The 15,425-nt window shown below is 43.6% G+C and overlaps 2 protein-coding genes across 2 annotated transcripts in view; both read right to left on the bottom strand.

Moving 5' to 3' along the window:
• The window catches only part of ERICH6 (glutamate rich 6), a gene marked incomplete at its 5' end in the record, with an annotated part of 36,819 nt that extends 25,641 nt beyond the window's left edge, over window positions 1-11,178 (bottom strand). Inside the window, 3 exons of the mRNA XM_025192990.1 lie at window positions 96-171; window positions 859-968; window positions 11,156-11,178. Of these exons, the coding sequence (XP_025048775.1) occupies window positions 96-171; window positions 859-968; window positions 11,156-11,178 (209 nt within the window). The remainder of the gene's footprint in view (window positions 1-95; window positions 172-858; window positions 969-11,155) is intronic.
• A 532-nt stretch (window positions 11,179-11,710) lies between these two features.
• Window positions 11,711-15,425, bottom strand: part of SIAH2 (siah E3 ubiquitin protein ligase 2) — a gene marked incomplete at its 5' end in the record, with an annotated part of 15,735 nt that continues 12,020 nt past the window's right edge. Inside the window, one exon of the mRNA XM_025192991.1 lies at window positions 11,711-12,639. Within this exon, the coding sequence (XP_025048776.1) occupies window positions 12,082-12,639 (558 nt within the window). The remainder of the gene's footprint in view (window positions 12,640-15,425) is intronic.

Here is a 15,425-nt window from a genome sequence, read left to right on the forward strand (position 1 = left end):
GCAGGAGCCCGATTCAGCTTCCATTGAAATCAATGGAAATAATTTCACTGATTCCAAATGACAGTTGTACTGGTCAAACAAAGGCCCTTTCTTACCTGCTTAATGTATTTAATGACAAGGAAGAACTTTCTTTTGTAATTCCTCCTGGCAGTATGCGATGATCTTCAGTACCTGTTGCACATAAATATTGCTAGCATTTAACCTAGACTCTATCCATACACGAATAAATGAGCAAAATTTGGATTTGCTCTGGGAGACAAAATGATTAGTAAAGATGCATATAAATTAAATCAACATCATATTTATTTACTGAAGGGACTATAAACGCCACACCAAAAGCCCTCTCTTAGATAGGAAACACAGTCTACTCCATTTCTTCACTGATTCAAAGAGTGGTGACCATATTTCCTTCCCTGCTTGACCATTGCTCCTGTCCTACTCCACACATCAGATTACTGAGGCTAACATTTTCAAGCTTAGTTTCTACATCTAACTTTAGTTGGGTGACTAAGTGATGGCAATGGGAACAGTGTATGTTCACTAGCTTTAGAAAAATCAGCCCGATATTTGGATTCTCACACAAAGATGTGTCAAATTTAAGGTGTCCAAAACTGAAATGTTTGCTCGTTGCTATACCTTATTTCTCAGTACCCACTGAAATGAAGTGCAGGTATGAATTTAAAGTGCAATGACTACTGCTGAATAACTCCAGTTGTACCAAAGTTCTTTTTGTGGGGTATTTCTTTCCTTCCCTGACTATTCTCTGTTCTGTCCTATGTGACTTGATTTTTTTTCTTGTCCTGTATGTGTATTATAGCTACAACCCCAGTGCCCAACAAGGATGGGGCTTCAGAGTACCTGAGGCTGGAGGTGCCTGTTCTGTGGCCCCTTCCCGGAAGCTGCTCTCTGGTTCCACCTCTGTACTGCCAGCTGTTTCCCTCCTTCCTGAACTCTTGTGTTCCGATGAGCTAAGCAAGTTGAAAAGACAGCATGATCAGCCTGCAGGGGGAACACATTTCCCTGGACAGCATTTATGGTTTCACTAATGGCCCTTGTTTGTAACATCCAGCCTTATCTATAGAGGCATCCAATTTTCCTCTTTCTGTAGAAAGGAAGTGCTCCATTGACTTGCTTGTTTTGTTGCTTGTATAGTTTCCTGAACTCTGCCTATTTCCAAGTGGGTGTGGCCATGCATTCCTGTCCCATCACTGGCACCTAGGGTGGCCATTTGTGCAGGGACTGAATGAGCATAAAGACTGAACTAGAACAAAAGGAGAAAAAACAGTGGCTAGAAGTGGACGTGTTGAGTCTCAGGGAAGGACTGGAACGTGGAGGCAGCGAAACTAGCCAAGAACTGAGGACGCCTTCTGGTAAGTCCGTGAGAACTGAACAAGCCCAATGCAAACACTCCCGCCAGGCGCTCTGGCAGCAGGAAAGGTTCTCGCCCCGTCCTCTGTTCTGCTGTTAAATGCTAGACAGCCGCTCCTCGGAGATGCTTTGTGCAAAATAAGACTTGTTACAGGTTACACTTCGAGCGGCTCAGATGTTGGTGGGGCAGTCACGGTTCAGGCCTGGAGAACTAAAAGGCAACACGACCCCGCCAGTCCAGGCCCTGCCCGGGGGCTCCCAGTCACTGTGTGCCGGGGGAGCAGCCAGGGAGAGGTTACCCTGCCCGCCTGATCCCTGCTGCCCCTCGGGCTGCGGCACGGAGAGCAGCCGCGACTACCCTCCCCCGCCAGCAGTCAGCTGAGGGCAGCGGGCCGCCTGCAGGGGTGTCCACACACAGGGGAGCCCGGGCTGGAGCGGCCTCGCCCGCCTCGGTCCCACGTGCTCAGGGACAGAGGCATCAGCAGCGCCGGGATCCAGGGCGGCTCCGCCCCCATCGCAGCTCGGACGCGGGCTGGGCCGGGCAGCTCCAGCTGCGCGCCAGCCTTCGCGCCCCATGTGCCCCGCCTGCCCCCGGCGCTGGCGCCGCACCTGGCTGCTCTCCCCGGGAAGCGGAATGTTGCTGGTCTCCATGGAGACCGCGTCTAGGGACGTTCCAAGCCTCCCCCTCTCCCCCCGGAGATTTAAAGGGCCAGGTGCAGGCCTGGCGGGAAGCCCCTCGGCTGCAAGCCTGTGTTACTCGTTGTGAAGAGGCGCCGGTAAGGCTGTGCTTGCCGGGCCGGCCGCTGCCACAAAAAACAATGGCTCTGCTCTTTTTCCATAGTCACAAACCCCCGGGGCACTAAGAGGTGGCATTGTCCCGGGGGCAGCGTCCGTCTGACGAGAGGTGCCCGAGCCTAAGGTGCTGGCCGGACGCACACAGCAGGTGCAGTTTCTCCTGGACGATCCTGGCCCTGCCTCTGCAGTGAGCTCTGGCTTTTCGAACCTGAACTTGAGAAGATGAAGAGCCCTAGTGTGACCTGGTCTGTAATACTGAAGGCAGTGACTGGGGGGAGACGTTCAGTCATCCTTTGTCAGCATCCCTGAGAGAGGCACTGTGTTACCTTCTGTTTGGTTAGCCGAGGGAACGAGTCATCCCTGATGGGTGTCACCGGAGTTGTGCCGGGGGGAGTCTGGAGACAGCGGTCTCTGCTGGCTGTCTGGGCGGGCGGGGCAGAATGCTGGCCTAGCGCGCTCTCCTCTCAGGCTGGCGTTGTTGCGTGGTGCTGTCCGCACACAAGGAAGCTTACCAGCGATATGGTTTATACTGTTCTCTTGCACTTCCTAGCATCTGTTAAGCACTGCAGTCTCTGGGAAGGCTTCTTAACTGCTAGTCTCTACGGGGAGTGTTTAGTTGGCAGACACTGGAAATGAGGGAGGTATGCTGATTGGAGGGAGGGAGGAAAACAACTAAACAGCAGTGAACTATAGTCTTACCAAAACTAGTTGACAAACAGGGAAAGCATTCATAATTTGTTATGAATTTCGATCACCCCCCTGCACCCTCTCCCATATGTAAACTTGTCAAACAGACCAGCTCTACTTACAGCCCTTAGTGGAAGGCTGGTTCAGTTGGCAGGGCACTACCATGAACTACAGGAGACCCCAGAGGACTGGATAGGGTCTTCCAGGTTATGAAGTCCAGTCCTCTGTTGTCTCAGGCAAATGTATCACACATTCTTGCATTTAAACAAGAGCTTTATCAAACCACTTGAACTTCTTCTCCTTATTACTCCTATTGGAATACAGTAATCCTGCTCTGTCTGTTAGAAGTCACTTTCCAATTTCCAACCTAATGTATTTGCTCCTGTGCCAACACTGTTGTTTAGCTTGGGATGTCAGATTCATCTGGCCCATGGGCTAGGTGAGTGGCATGGAACCAGGCCATGTCCCCCCATGCATGCTGGATCCAGGCCAATCCAGGACTGTCACATGTGGCACCCACTCTGACCAGTCCAGGCTGGGCACTACATGCAGTGTTAAGTCTCATACTGGCTGGAGCAGACACTGTGTATAACAGTCCTGGACCAGCTAGAGTCGGGGACCCACGAACCCCTGTTCCTCACGTGCCAGATCTAGTGTCATCTCTGGCTGCACTCTGGGGCTCTTGCTGCATGTGGTGCTTGCCTCAGACCAGCTGGAATGGGTGCTGCCTGCAATGTAGTCCCACTGGACCTGGCATGTGGGGATGGGGGCTTCCGGGCTAGCCCCATGTGGATGCTGCATGCAGTGCATGTCCTGGGCTCTGTGCACAGGTTATGACATGCACTGCATGAAGCATGAGGATACAGTCACAATCCAGAGCCAGCACCAGGGGCTGGATCTTGGGACAACCTGGTCTAGCTTTTAGATATGTTTGCTTCCTCCCAGTGTATTATGGTAATTGTGTGATCATAGCCCCCTTCAGCTTTTGTTTTGCTAAGCGGAATAAGCCAAGCTCTCTATTGTATGTATCATTACTAGACTCTAACCTGAACAGTAGTTTACAATAGAAATATTATGACCCAATAATAATGGCGACAATAATAAGGACCACTGAAACATATGTTTCCCACACAGTTGTTTCCCTCATTGCAGTTTAGACCTTGACATGTTGTTTGTTCTTATTTGGTGGGTAACCTTCCCTCCACTGGCTAGTCTCTGGCAGAAGATGCTCATTCTTAGATCCTGCCTTGATTGGAGACTTATTGGCAAAAAGGCCTTTTTTTCCAAATTATGTTTTTTTCTGTGGCTGTTGAAGAGGTTTTTGATCCCAAGCTGTGAGCAATCTGAATTGCTGTCATCTTGATCTGAGAGAGAACTCAATTTTGCTCACCTTCCACATGGCAGAAATGCAGCTGACTGAACATGTTGGTCTTATGCAGGCACACAAATGAGCAGCTGTGTTAGAGGTTCAGCGTGTGTAGATGACTTGGACCAGATTTCCAGGATCCGTCTTGCTAGCATTTACTTGCTGTGCCTTGCATTGGACCTGAGGCACATTGACTACAGAGAGGGGCTTTGGCACATAACATGCATCATTATGGTATGGAGGTCTCTAATAATATCTCTTGATATTATTTATGGTCTTTCCAGCTGCTCTGGAAAGCAAACATGTGCCTAGGAGCAGGTTGCATGTGGCTGACGTTTTACGCTAGTAAACATTTCCTTGCAGAGAATCTGATAAAACTAGATATTGTCTGTCTGTCCACACAAGTTGGGGTAATCCTAACCTTTTTTCTACTCTTTGATATCACAATGATGGTTGGGGAGTGACTCAATCACAGGTAAGTTATCTCCTGCATACTAGTATGCCTCTTACCCTCTCCCTCCTCTTGGCCAGCTTCCAGACTACTTCAGATTCTCCTGGCCAGAACCTCTCCTATTTGTTTCCCCTCACTTGATCTCCATTAATCCTGAGTGAAAGAGGAGTGTTCCCTAGACAACAAAGGCTTCATCCAGGAAAAGTGCCTGGTTACTGTTCAGACTCTCTCTCTTCCTGAGGAGTGTTACTGAAAACAAATAATAATTAAGTTCAGTTTGAGCATTCTTCCCAAGATAAGTTGCTTATAAGGACTGTCAGTCCATACATTACATCATTTCTTCTCAGAGAGTTTTCATTTGTTCTGTCCAGGTGTGGCAGCAAAATGCCATTGCCTAGTTCGCTAGAGCCCTTTCTCTTCTTTCCTAGAAAGGTAAACACCTGCTGAAAGAGTGGCAGTACTTGACTGCAGTGTCCTAACCTGCTTTTAAATGTCCTCCTTCCCCTTGCTTGCTTTTTTCAGTTTCCACCCTGCTTCTAGCTCTGTGTTGTTCATGAAGGTTCTGTACCGTTGCCATTGAGTATCTGATACATACCCACTGCCTTCGAAAACTGATGGCAATTCCTCTTCTCTACCAGGGCCAGAATAAGACATAGGTACTATGGCCCTGCTCATTCACTTGTCCAGTTACACTCTGGCAGCTGGGTTAAGTATTTGGTGCCTTTTGCCTCCTCAAGGGAAAGAAGGGACTCTAACAATTCCAGGTAGGAAGCCAAATATTAGTAAGGAAGAAATATTTCAAGAATAATAAAGATTGTCATGAGACACATCTTACAGATTGCGCTGAGAGAAGGATTCAAAACCTCTCAGTAGTACCTGGCTAACGCTTCTTGTTTGATCAGAAGGTTTGCATTCCAGTTCACGTATGTCAGAGCTGAGGAAGGTGCAAAATTCCTCTCTCCTATAGATTGCATTTGGTTATCGTTAAAGGAGCTATCTCTATTATGGTTAAAAGGTAGCACATATCCATTGACAGCCCTGTGTAAAATTGGTATGTGTCCCCCACACCTCCCAAATACCAAGCTGGGAACTGACTGAGAAGGACAGGTGCAATACAGAGACACTAGTCCCTGTGCTGATGTCCTTCATGACTACATGAATGAGGTAACTGTCAGAATGTACAGTAGATATTCTTGGTACTTGTATCAATTTTTAGTGAGGGCTTTAAACAACTCTGGAATTGGATGTTTGTCAAAGCAAAAAAACAGGGTACCACAAAGAGGAATGGTGGAGGGAAAACTTCCACTTGCTGGAAAACAGGAGTAAAATAATACATTTAAAGAAGATGACTGACTTTATAGTCACTTGCTTTGGAACTGTTATTGGCAATGCACAAGTGCTCTGCTATTTCTTTAAATGCTGTGAACAATTTGAAACAGTAAGTGTGAGAACTGTGTTGATTATAAGTGGATCTGCATTTTCCTATTTTAAAATCACACTACTTGTCAAATTGGATATGTAACTAGAGTACTTGCCAAGGAGTCAAAAGCCAGCCATCCTATCATAGTCTAGAAGCTAAACTCAAACATTGCTTATCAAAGTCAGATGACACCCCCTCCTTTGGGAAGTCAGAACTCGGCCCTCAGGATGGGCATTATGAAAGAGACCTGATAAGAACATAAATGCAGAGGCAACTGGAGGCAATACTGTTATTTTCCACTGCCTCCCTAGCCACACCCCATGGAAGATAAATGCTGAAGAGCGTACACACAACCTGAACCTCCACATATTTATTTAAATTTTGCATTTAAGTAAAATGATCAAGGGGCATTATCCAGGAGGTTCAGGCCCTTAAGATCACATAGAGGCCTTCTTTAGTTTTATGTCTATCAGTTTTGTAGATCTAGATAAACAAAAACAATAGATTCCTAACAGCTATTTTCAGTCCTATGCACGTTCCTTCAGCCCATAGAGGTGATGCTGATGTTGGGTCGGAGAAAGCAAAAATTGGAACCTTACTGCTTTCTGCTTGTAATACAGTGGGCTCCCGCTCCTGACTGAAGATTCTGGATCCTGCTGTCATATAAATCTGGACTGTGAAACACAGCCTTCGTGCCACATGTGGCCCATGAGGAGTTAAACTGAGGCCCCTGGGCTTCCTTCTCTGCTGCAGCAGCTGCTGGGGCTTTGGGCTCCCTCTCTGCCAAGGGGTAGCTGGCACATCCTGTAGTGCAGGGAGCTGAGACAGGGTCCACTAGCACATGAAGTACAGGTGGGGGGCTGCCCACACTCATGGTGCATCACGGGTGGGGTGTCACCTACATGTAGTGCAGCAGACAGTGGTTTCTGTGTGTGGTGCAGCAGCAAGGGCTGTCTAGGGGCCCACCGCTTGCATTAGTATGGTCCCTGAGGTGTGCAGCTCCGATTGATGTGGCCCACATAGCATACAGCCTCTGGCTGCTGAATAGTTGGATAGCCCTAATATATATAAATAAGAACATTGGCACTGGAGGGAGGAACAGAGACAGACAGATACCACTGTGTAAAGAAAAAAAGCAGTGTTTGATGGTTGCACACAAAATAACCAAAACAGGTTTAGTCTTTCTCATGGCCATGAGCAGAATAAGTTCTGCTAAACAGATTTTAAAACCCTGCTGGAGCAGTAGGTAAGCACACTAGGGATTCAGATTCCTATTAACTTCAGTGGGAATTAGATGTCTATCTCATGCAGTTTTTTAAATCAGTTAATGTACACCTTTGTGGGGGGACGAGGGGAGCCAGGAGGACATGGTTAAAACAGCATTATCTGTTCTTACAGAACCAGTTGTGTTGGAGCCAGCTCCATATAAATAGGTCTACACAATAATGACAGCAAGTTTTGAAATCTAGTTAGCTGATCTAGTTAGCTGTCCCTGCTACACCTGGTTATTAGTTATCAAGAGAACTGTGAGTATATGTTGAGTCAAAGTGAGGGAGGCTTTAAGTGTGGTCTGGATAAAGGGTCATGGGGTCTACCGAGATGTTGGGGGAGGGAGGTGATCGCTATCTCAGGGGTTTGGAAGGGGCAGAGTCTTGCATGGGGGATTATGGGGAAAAAAGTGGCATTTGTGCTAGTGGGATGGAGAAGCAGAGGGGAGGTTCATTTCTGAAGTGTGTGTGCAAAGGTGATGCCTACAACTTGGGCACTAGGTATAAACAGTTTCGTTACAAAATTCCAGCTCCAGAATGATGATATTCAAGGAAGTAATTGCTAGTATAGAATGTAAAAGTTACTTTGCCACTATAATGGCATTAAGGCAAATTGACAAGGATACAACAGAATTGCATCTTCAAGAGGTTCCCTTAAGGCTAGAGATCTTTTGCTCAGTTAGAGCTGAATCTTCCCAAGCAGTTGCTAATGTTGTGAACTAAGGCTACTATAATTAGCAGCTATTACATTTATTCAGCCTCATTAGGGATGCCTTCCTGACCTTGGGATTATTATTTTGATCAATCCAGTCATTACTATTGAATTTCTGAAGGAATTTGCTCTCTTATCAATATGCAATCAACTTTTCCCCGCTGCTACTAATTCTGAGTTCCACTTTCAAATAGTGTAGTGTAATCTTCAACGCAAATGTACTGTTTATTTCCTCACAAAATAATCTATACTACAGCCCTTTGGATCTGGAAAAACAGCTACTAACCAAGTTAGAAATACAAGTGAAAGGTCAGCTGCAGTTGTTTTAAAAATATGCTGCTTGTGAACTATTGTACAACATGCATGAGTGTTGTGAGAATTAAAGGTTTGTATAGCATAGTATAATAAAAGGCTTTCACTATGATGAAAGGTTTTTACTGCTAGTTAGCTCAAGGGAAGAGCAAAGTGAGCTTTGTGCTGTGGTATCTCAATTGCTAACCAGTATAAACTAGCTGAGTTGTGCCTAAGAGCTTCAGTCACTGCAGTATAGCAAAAGCAACCACACTGCAGAACATCCGAGTTACTGAGTGATCTACCAGCAGAGTGACTGAAGTAATAGCTGCTGAGTTGTTCTTCAAGCTGCTGCATTTATACAGCATTTGGAGCCTCCAGGTGTCTTTCACACACCCATGCAAGCCTATTGATTTCTCACCACTGGTAAAAAAGACTGTCCCAGTGACTTCACTTTTACATCAGTAGTGATAAACTCTGCCTTCAGCTGGTTTTAGGGGGGTTGGTTACTGAAGAAAAGCAGAAGGCAGAACAACTTGCATCAGACCTTAATGTTCTGCCATTGAGACTGCCCTTTGGACTGGAATTGTTGAAACAAAACTTAAATGAGTCCAATGTCCAAAATCCAGTCCAGTGAGGGGCACAGAAGAGCTGTAGCTGTTACTGAAATTAATAGGCTAGTATAGTAGCAGTGTGGGGGGAGGAGAGGGCTTGATGCCCCTTCTGGCAGTGCAGGGGCAGATTTTATCCCTCAAATAAGAGACACCTTCCCAAGGCTTAATGTCTTAGAGCAAACCTTTCAAACCTAAATCAGGGGCCTGAATTTCAAAGTTGATCACCCAAAGCTACACTGACTGCCATGGCAGCTGGGGGTGCACAGAACCTATGGATTGTAGCTTTTATGAGTCTAAATATGGATTAATGTGCCCATGTATATGACCTCCAGCTGGAAAATGTTGGATTGACCTTCCACATCCCTTGGGGTTAGTTAGCTTGACTTGAACACAGTGCTAACCCTGAGGTACAGATTTTTGTGGGGATAGGAGCTGAGCTTGAGCTGAAACTATCAATGCAGTGAAGGCAGCCTGTGGATCCTAAAATGTATCCACATTTAGATTTGTTGCAAATAAAACATGGTACAAGAAGCTTTGAATGAATTTACCATTACTCAACCTTCTAGAGCCTTAATTCTTGACTTCAGCTTACTGATTAAAAATGTCTGATGACATCCCTTTGTGTATTGTTGTAGGTGATTTCAGTGGGATCAACTTTTACAGATGCCAAAGAATTTGAAGTCTGACCTTGGCAAATGAGTGAAAGAAAATTCTTCAAATATTTGATCTGCAAGTGGAACTGTATGTGCAACTGATAATTGGTATAAGAGCAAGTAGTAAAAGTTTTATATAATAATTTTAATTTATTAGGGCTTTAGAAACAGGGAACCTCAAAACAAACTATGGAAATATTTTCTTTTTAAACATGGGGAAACAGAGTATGTCAATGCTGCAATCACACTTTTGATTGCAAACATAGATAACCTCGGGCCCATAGGGTGTTTGCAGACATATAAAAAACAAACAACCCCCCCTCCCCAAAACCCCCCAAACAAACCAGTGCTTTACTTTAAATTCAGTGCGTTCCTGTGCTGAGCCCTGTGCATGCCCAGGAGAGGCAGCACGTTGCTTCAACCTGGCCTGCCCAATGTCTGTAAAGAAGAGGTTGCTTTAGTGGGGCTTTTATCTAATAGCTGGTTAAATCAGCTTTAGCTAAAAGTGCCAAAAAGCTCTGCTGAAGCACCCAATCTTTACAGATACTGAAAAGCTGGGTTGAAGTAATGTGGTGCTTCTTCTGGTAAAGTGCATTTGTTTTTTGGGGGTTTTTTTTTGATGTCTCCAAGCAGCCATCCATGGTGGTTAAATAACTTGCTTAAATGGACAGAGCTAACCCAAGGCACAGCCATGACTCTTGCTTTAGCCTGTGAGGTCTTGCAGAATGTCAGTCTCTGAACATTTTGCAATTCATCTTGTCCATAGAATAAATAATAATTTCTTTTCTAGTGAGAACTGGGGTACCTGGGATCACTTTACACAAGCTAGATTAAGTACCATTAACACTGAAGCTATAGTGGCATAGACTTGTGCACTTTTGCAGCTGAGGCCTGTTCTGACATGGCTTCACTGTTATCAGTTAAGTATGATTATAAAGATATCTTAATGTATGGTTTTTATATATTTCCAAATTTATATTAGATGGTTCCTCTGCTCTGTTACTGTGCTACTTCATGGCTAGTCTTTTCTGTATGCAATCTTCCACATAGCTATTAGGGCATCACATTGGTAAGACTGTATCTGAAAATGTTTTAAGTTTGCTTCCTTAAGGAGCAACTCACACTTTTCTTTCAGGTATCCATGCCCACCCCCATTTTAAAGCAGAAAGAAGATGCCGTCTTTTTTTGGTCACAGCTGTACTGTTACAAAAACTCACTTCCCATAAGAATAGTGCCTGATCTCTAAAGACCTACATGTGCTTGTTCGGCTGCTTTATCTTTGTAGCTTAACTATGTGATGCAGCTTTAGATCTAATCCTATAAGCTAAAAACCATTAACTCCTGCTGAGGAAGCTCTACATGTAGGAAGTATACCAAGTCTGTCCATAAAGTATTCTCTTTTCTTCTGTTGTGATTTAGATAAAATGTTGATAACAGTTAAGCATGTGTTGACTCAAATTATCACAGAGGAAAACTTTCAGGTATAGGGAGGGCAAAGGATGTGAAAAGGCTACTCCCGTAAATACAAACCTTGATTGATGTGGGTGCTTCCATCAAACAGGCCACTTGATGCTGTTTTTGCAAAATATTTATTAAAAAACTAAAGTAAATATGGCAACAAAACTTAAATAGCAAATGACATGACACTGGCCATAAAGCTTTCACTATATTATTCTAATCAGTCTTTTACAATAGCAATAATCAAGTATGTCTCCAGGGAAAGCCACATGTAAACAGCCTGAATATATCTATATATTATAAACTCCTAGCTGTTTGAGAGCTATTAGATAGTGTCTCCTGCTTAATTGGCACCTGATACTGGGCTCTCTGGGCAGTGTGCTGGGTACATTCAAATAGCTGAAGTGAGTGGAAGCTGAAGAGACTCAACACTGCAGGATCAGGCCTTTAAAGATGCAGCAAGTTATCCAGTACCCTTCTTCTCTCCTCTTTCTTCATTTCAAAAACATTTTAGAAAATAAAGAAAAGGGAATTGGAGCAGCAAGGGAACCTGCACCAAAGTACCTTGCATTCCTTTCTGAGTCAGTATCTCACAGGTCTCAAAACTGAAGCTGTATGTCTCAAGAGGCATTTGTTTTACCCTTGGTGAATTCCTGCTAACCCAAGTTTTGGTTGCAGACTGGAGGGCAACTCAGACCCTCAGATCTTTTAAAAAGCCATATCCAATGGAGCTTTTTGTAAAAAGGGGATAGAAATCTTCAAAAAAGCATCCATGAATTTTAAAAACCCTCTTTCTGCTTAGATTACTAACAGGACACACTTGCTCATCTTGTCTGGTTAACCATGACTTTAAATCCAAAGAGACGGTTGTTAAAAATGTTGGCTAATTAGGAGCTCTAATATATATGAAGACATAGTTGAATACCATTAAAAAACCCTTAGTAAATGTAAAGCGCTATGTCCAGACAACCCTAGGTTTCACTAACTACACAAATAGATCAAGGACAACATGTAGAAATAGTCACATTGATTCCAAGGTTTCCATTGTCTGCAAAAAGGTGTGCTATAGCTGTATCGAAAACTAGACAGTCGCTGTTCATGATGGCTGCAGCCACGCCATCATGAATAGAGCGGGGTGTTGCCTCCCAGGTTAACCTGCGACGGTTCCCATTCAGTTCAAGTCTGTATGCAAAGTTCTCTGCTTGTTTGCGGGTGCCAATGAGCAACACGATGGCAAAAAACTGTTGGTGACCCTCATACTTCTCCTGCTTCTCTAACACCAGCATGAAGTGATGACCAAAACAAGACTGCATCATGACCCAGTCGACGGCTCCTGGAAGGTTAATGTCTGTGGCAAGAAAGACTATGTCTTCTCCCTGAAGGGTGGTGATACTTTTGTGGGCGTGCATTAGGTGGGACATTACTGCTTCCAAAGAGCCCTGCCATTTACAGGAGGCACCAGGACATGGACAGGAGTACGGCCGATATTCACAGATGTCTTCATGTTCCGGCTTTTCTGTATGGTGGAGTGTCAGGGAACAGCCTGTGGTGGCATACTGGAAAGAAACAAAACACAAGCCATCAAGAGACCTGGCCATTTTTATTGTTCAAATGCTCCCAGTTGGAAAGAGCAAACCACGGAGCGTCGGCAAGGTCATCATTGTATTTCAAATGTTATATGTCACATGCTCTAGGCACAGAGTTGAGCTTTATTTTACCAAACATTTATTCTTGTATTGTCTGCTTTTCAGTGCATATTTTAAGCACTTAAATAAATGGATTGTAAGACGGTCTGAGTTCACCCCAGCGTGTGCATCTAGAGCTGTTCAGCTGAATTAAGCTGAAATGATCACAGCTGGGTTGTCGTCTTTTCTGAAAGTACAGAAGACTCCATGCCTAAAATCCAGGTGGGACAATGAAAAACATTTGTAGGCATTTGGACAAAACTGGAATTGGTCTTGAATTCAGTGAAATATTTGTTTGAATATTTACAGTCCCAGTGCTCTGCTCCTGCTCTTCTCCTTGATGAGAATCAAAGGAATGACACTATCTTCAACAAGTAAAGGCAAGAGCATGAAGAAGTTAAAAATAATTTAAAACTCTTCTTTGTCAATTTCTGAGCAACACAGGTAAGGACATGTGGCAATTTATTTTCAACCAGCAAACATACTTCTAAACTGTCAAAATAGATTCAATACTCCTTGAAAAAGAATGCATTTCTTCACCTTCTTATAGCAATACCCCCTTAGGGAGAAAAAAAATCCTTCCCTTTTTACCCTAATGGTTGAGCTCCCTCAGTGTTGCCGTGTGAGACAAGCCAAGGCACTTCCTAAACTGACAGCAAGAAGCCCTGCCTACATACATACCTAGAATCCAAGTGATAATGGATTAAGCAGTTTTCCTTCCCCATATGGCTTAAGTCTAATGAGATGGTCATACAATGACACAGACCTTACAGGAGAGGTCAGTTCTTCACTTCCCATAGTACCAATTTATATACCCATTTTATTTCCAGCTTTACCGAGGGGGACAGTCCAAAACACCAAATAGAAGAAACCTGAGCCACTATGCCACAGCATCTGAGAAGTTGTTGTTTAACTCTTCTATATGCATGATAGTTAAAAAATGTCAAAAGACAGTTCTTATGTCAACTATAGCTTGGTGCAATTGAAAGTGCTACTGGGAAGTTCATCTTGGAATTCCCTGCCTTTATCTCAATATTAATATGCTCTTAATAAATATCACTGGTATTTTGGGTGTTAACGATTTCCTTTAAAAATAGCAAGAAAGTATTTGGTGGCATAATAATTTGGGTTCAGAAGTCAGGGAAGATCCAAGAGCAGATGTGGTTACGGCTGACCTGTAATTTTTAAAAATTGGATTTACTCTTTGTTTTAACATCGCACAAAAAGACACTTTTTAAAAACAATATCAGGATTGTCAAGTTTTGGAGGACCCCAGATATTTATTAAGCGATTAAATACCGTAACACAGAAGATTGAGTGGCTGCATCTCTAACATTATATCCTTTATTCAAAATGTATGCTAATAATTGGACCTAAGCAGCAATACTGAAACCATACAATTGTCCATACTTTGACTAAAAACCTTTTCTCAGGTACCATTGTCATAAATCGTGTACTATCAGAACACTGCTAATCTTGGTTGTCATACAGTCTTCAAGGGTAGACAGCATCTTTATTTCTCATGCCAAAATAAACAGATTTTGATAGTGGGACATTTAAGGCTGCCTTTACAGATTACAAAGCTTAAAAAAAAACAAACACACAACCAATTTTTTACCTTCCTTTGTAAATCAGTCAGGTCTGTTGCCTCTTATAAGCCAGCCTTTAAGAAAGGGCTCAAGAAACCAAACTGACCAATTCGCGTGCTTACAACTATGAACAGCCAATAATAGTCATTACCAATTCACAGGTGGGATATAGTAGCTGCAGCAAACTCAATATACCTTTCAATACTTGTATTTGTGCTCTACTTATTTACAACATATGAAGTTCAGCTGATACTCTTGATGCAAGTACTCAAGTACTTATGGGACTCTACTGGGTTGAGAAATTATGTTTAGAGTGCCTAGAAACATCAGTATTTTAGAAAGAACCCTTAAAAATTTGTGGCAGGTGGGAGTACTTTTGGCTCCACCTCTTTCTTGAACTATAAAAGGCAGTGAGCTAAGGAGTCAGTTCAGGTTAAGCAACTGAAGGAAAAAACTTCTAATGTTGAACAGAGGCATTTATTCAAGCTTGCAGCAACAAAAAGCACCTTACATGTGAGGAGCTATGCCTGAGAGAGAGAGGAATTCAGGTTTCAATCTGAGGAGGAAAAGGCAGAAGACCAAGGTAGGAAATGGCACTGGGAACTGTGTGTGCTGGGGGGTTGCCCTAGCAACCTCACTACAGTATTATCCTCACAACAGTAAAGAACAAGGACCTAGTGCAACAGAGTAGGCCAAGATCTCCAATGGTAAGCGTCCCCTCCTGACTGTTGAAAGTGATACTACTATTATTAGCCAGTAATAATTATAACTAAAAACACACACTAAAGTACTGCTTCCTTATAAATCAAGTATATATGAACAGAGGAGATTGTTTTAGAAACCCATGGACTCAGTAGGTAGGACTACATCTGTTCCCGCTATAGGATTCTTGTTCCTCATCTATGCTTCTGGACCAACAAGCCAAAGTTCTAGTTTGCAAGCTCTCCAGATATATAGTGATATGCTATCTTCAAATACTTAAAAGCTTGAAGACTTTTCTGTTGCACATGATGATAAATGGTACCATTAATATGTCATAGTTTGTGCAACATATGCATTTGTGCCACT

This window comes from Alligator sinensis, unplaced genomic scaffold (genome assembly GCF_000455745.1).
Source record: "Alligator sinensis unplaced genomic scaffold, ASM45574v1 scaffold1009_1, whole genome shotgun sequence".
Taxonomy (NCBI): Eukaryota; Metazoa; Chordata; order Crocodylia; family Alligatoridae; genus Alligator; species Alligator sinensis.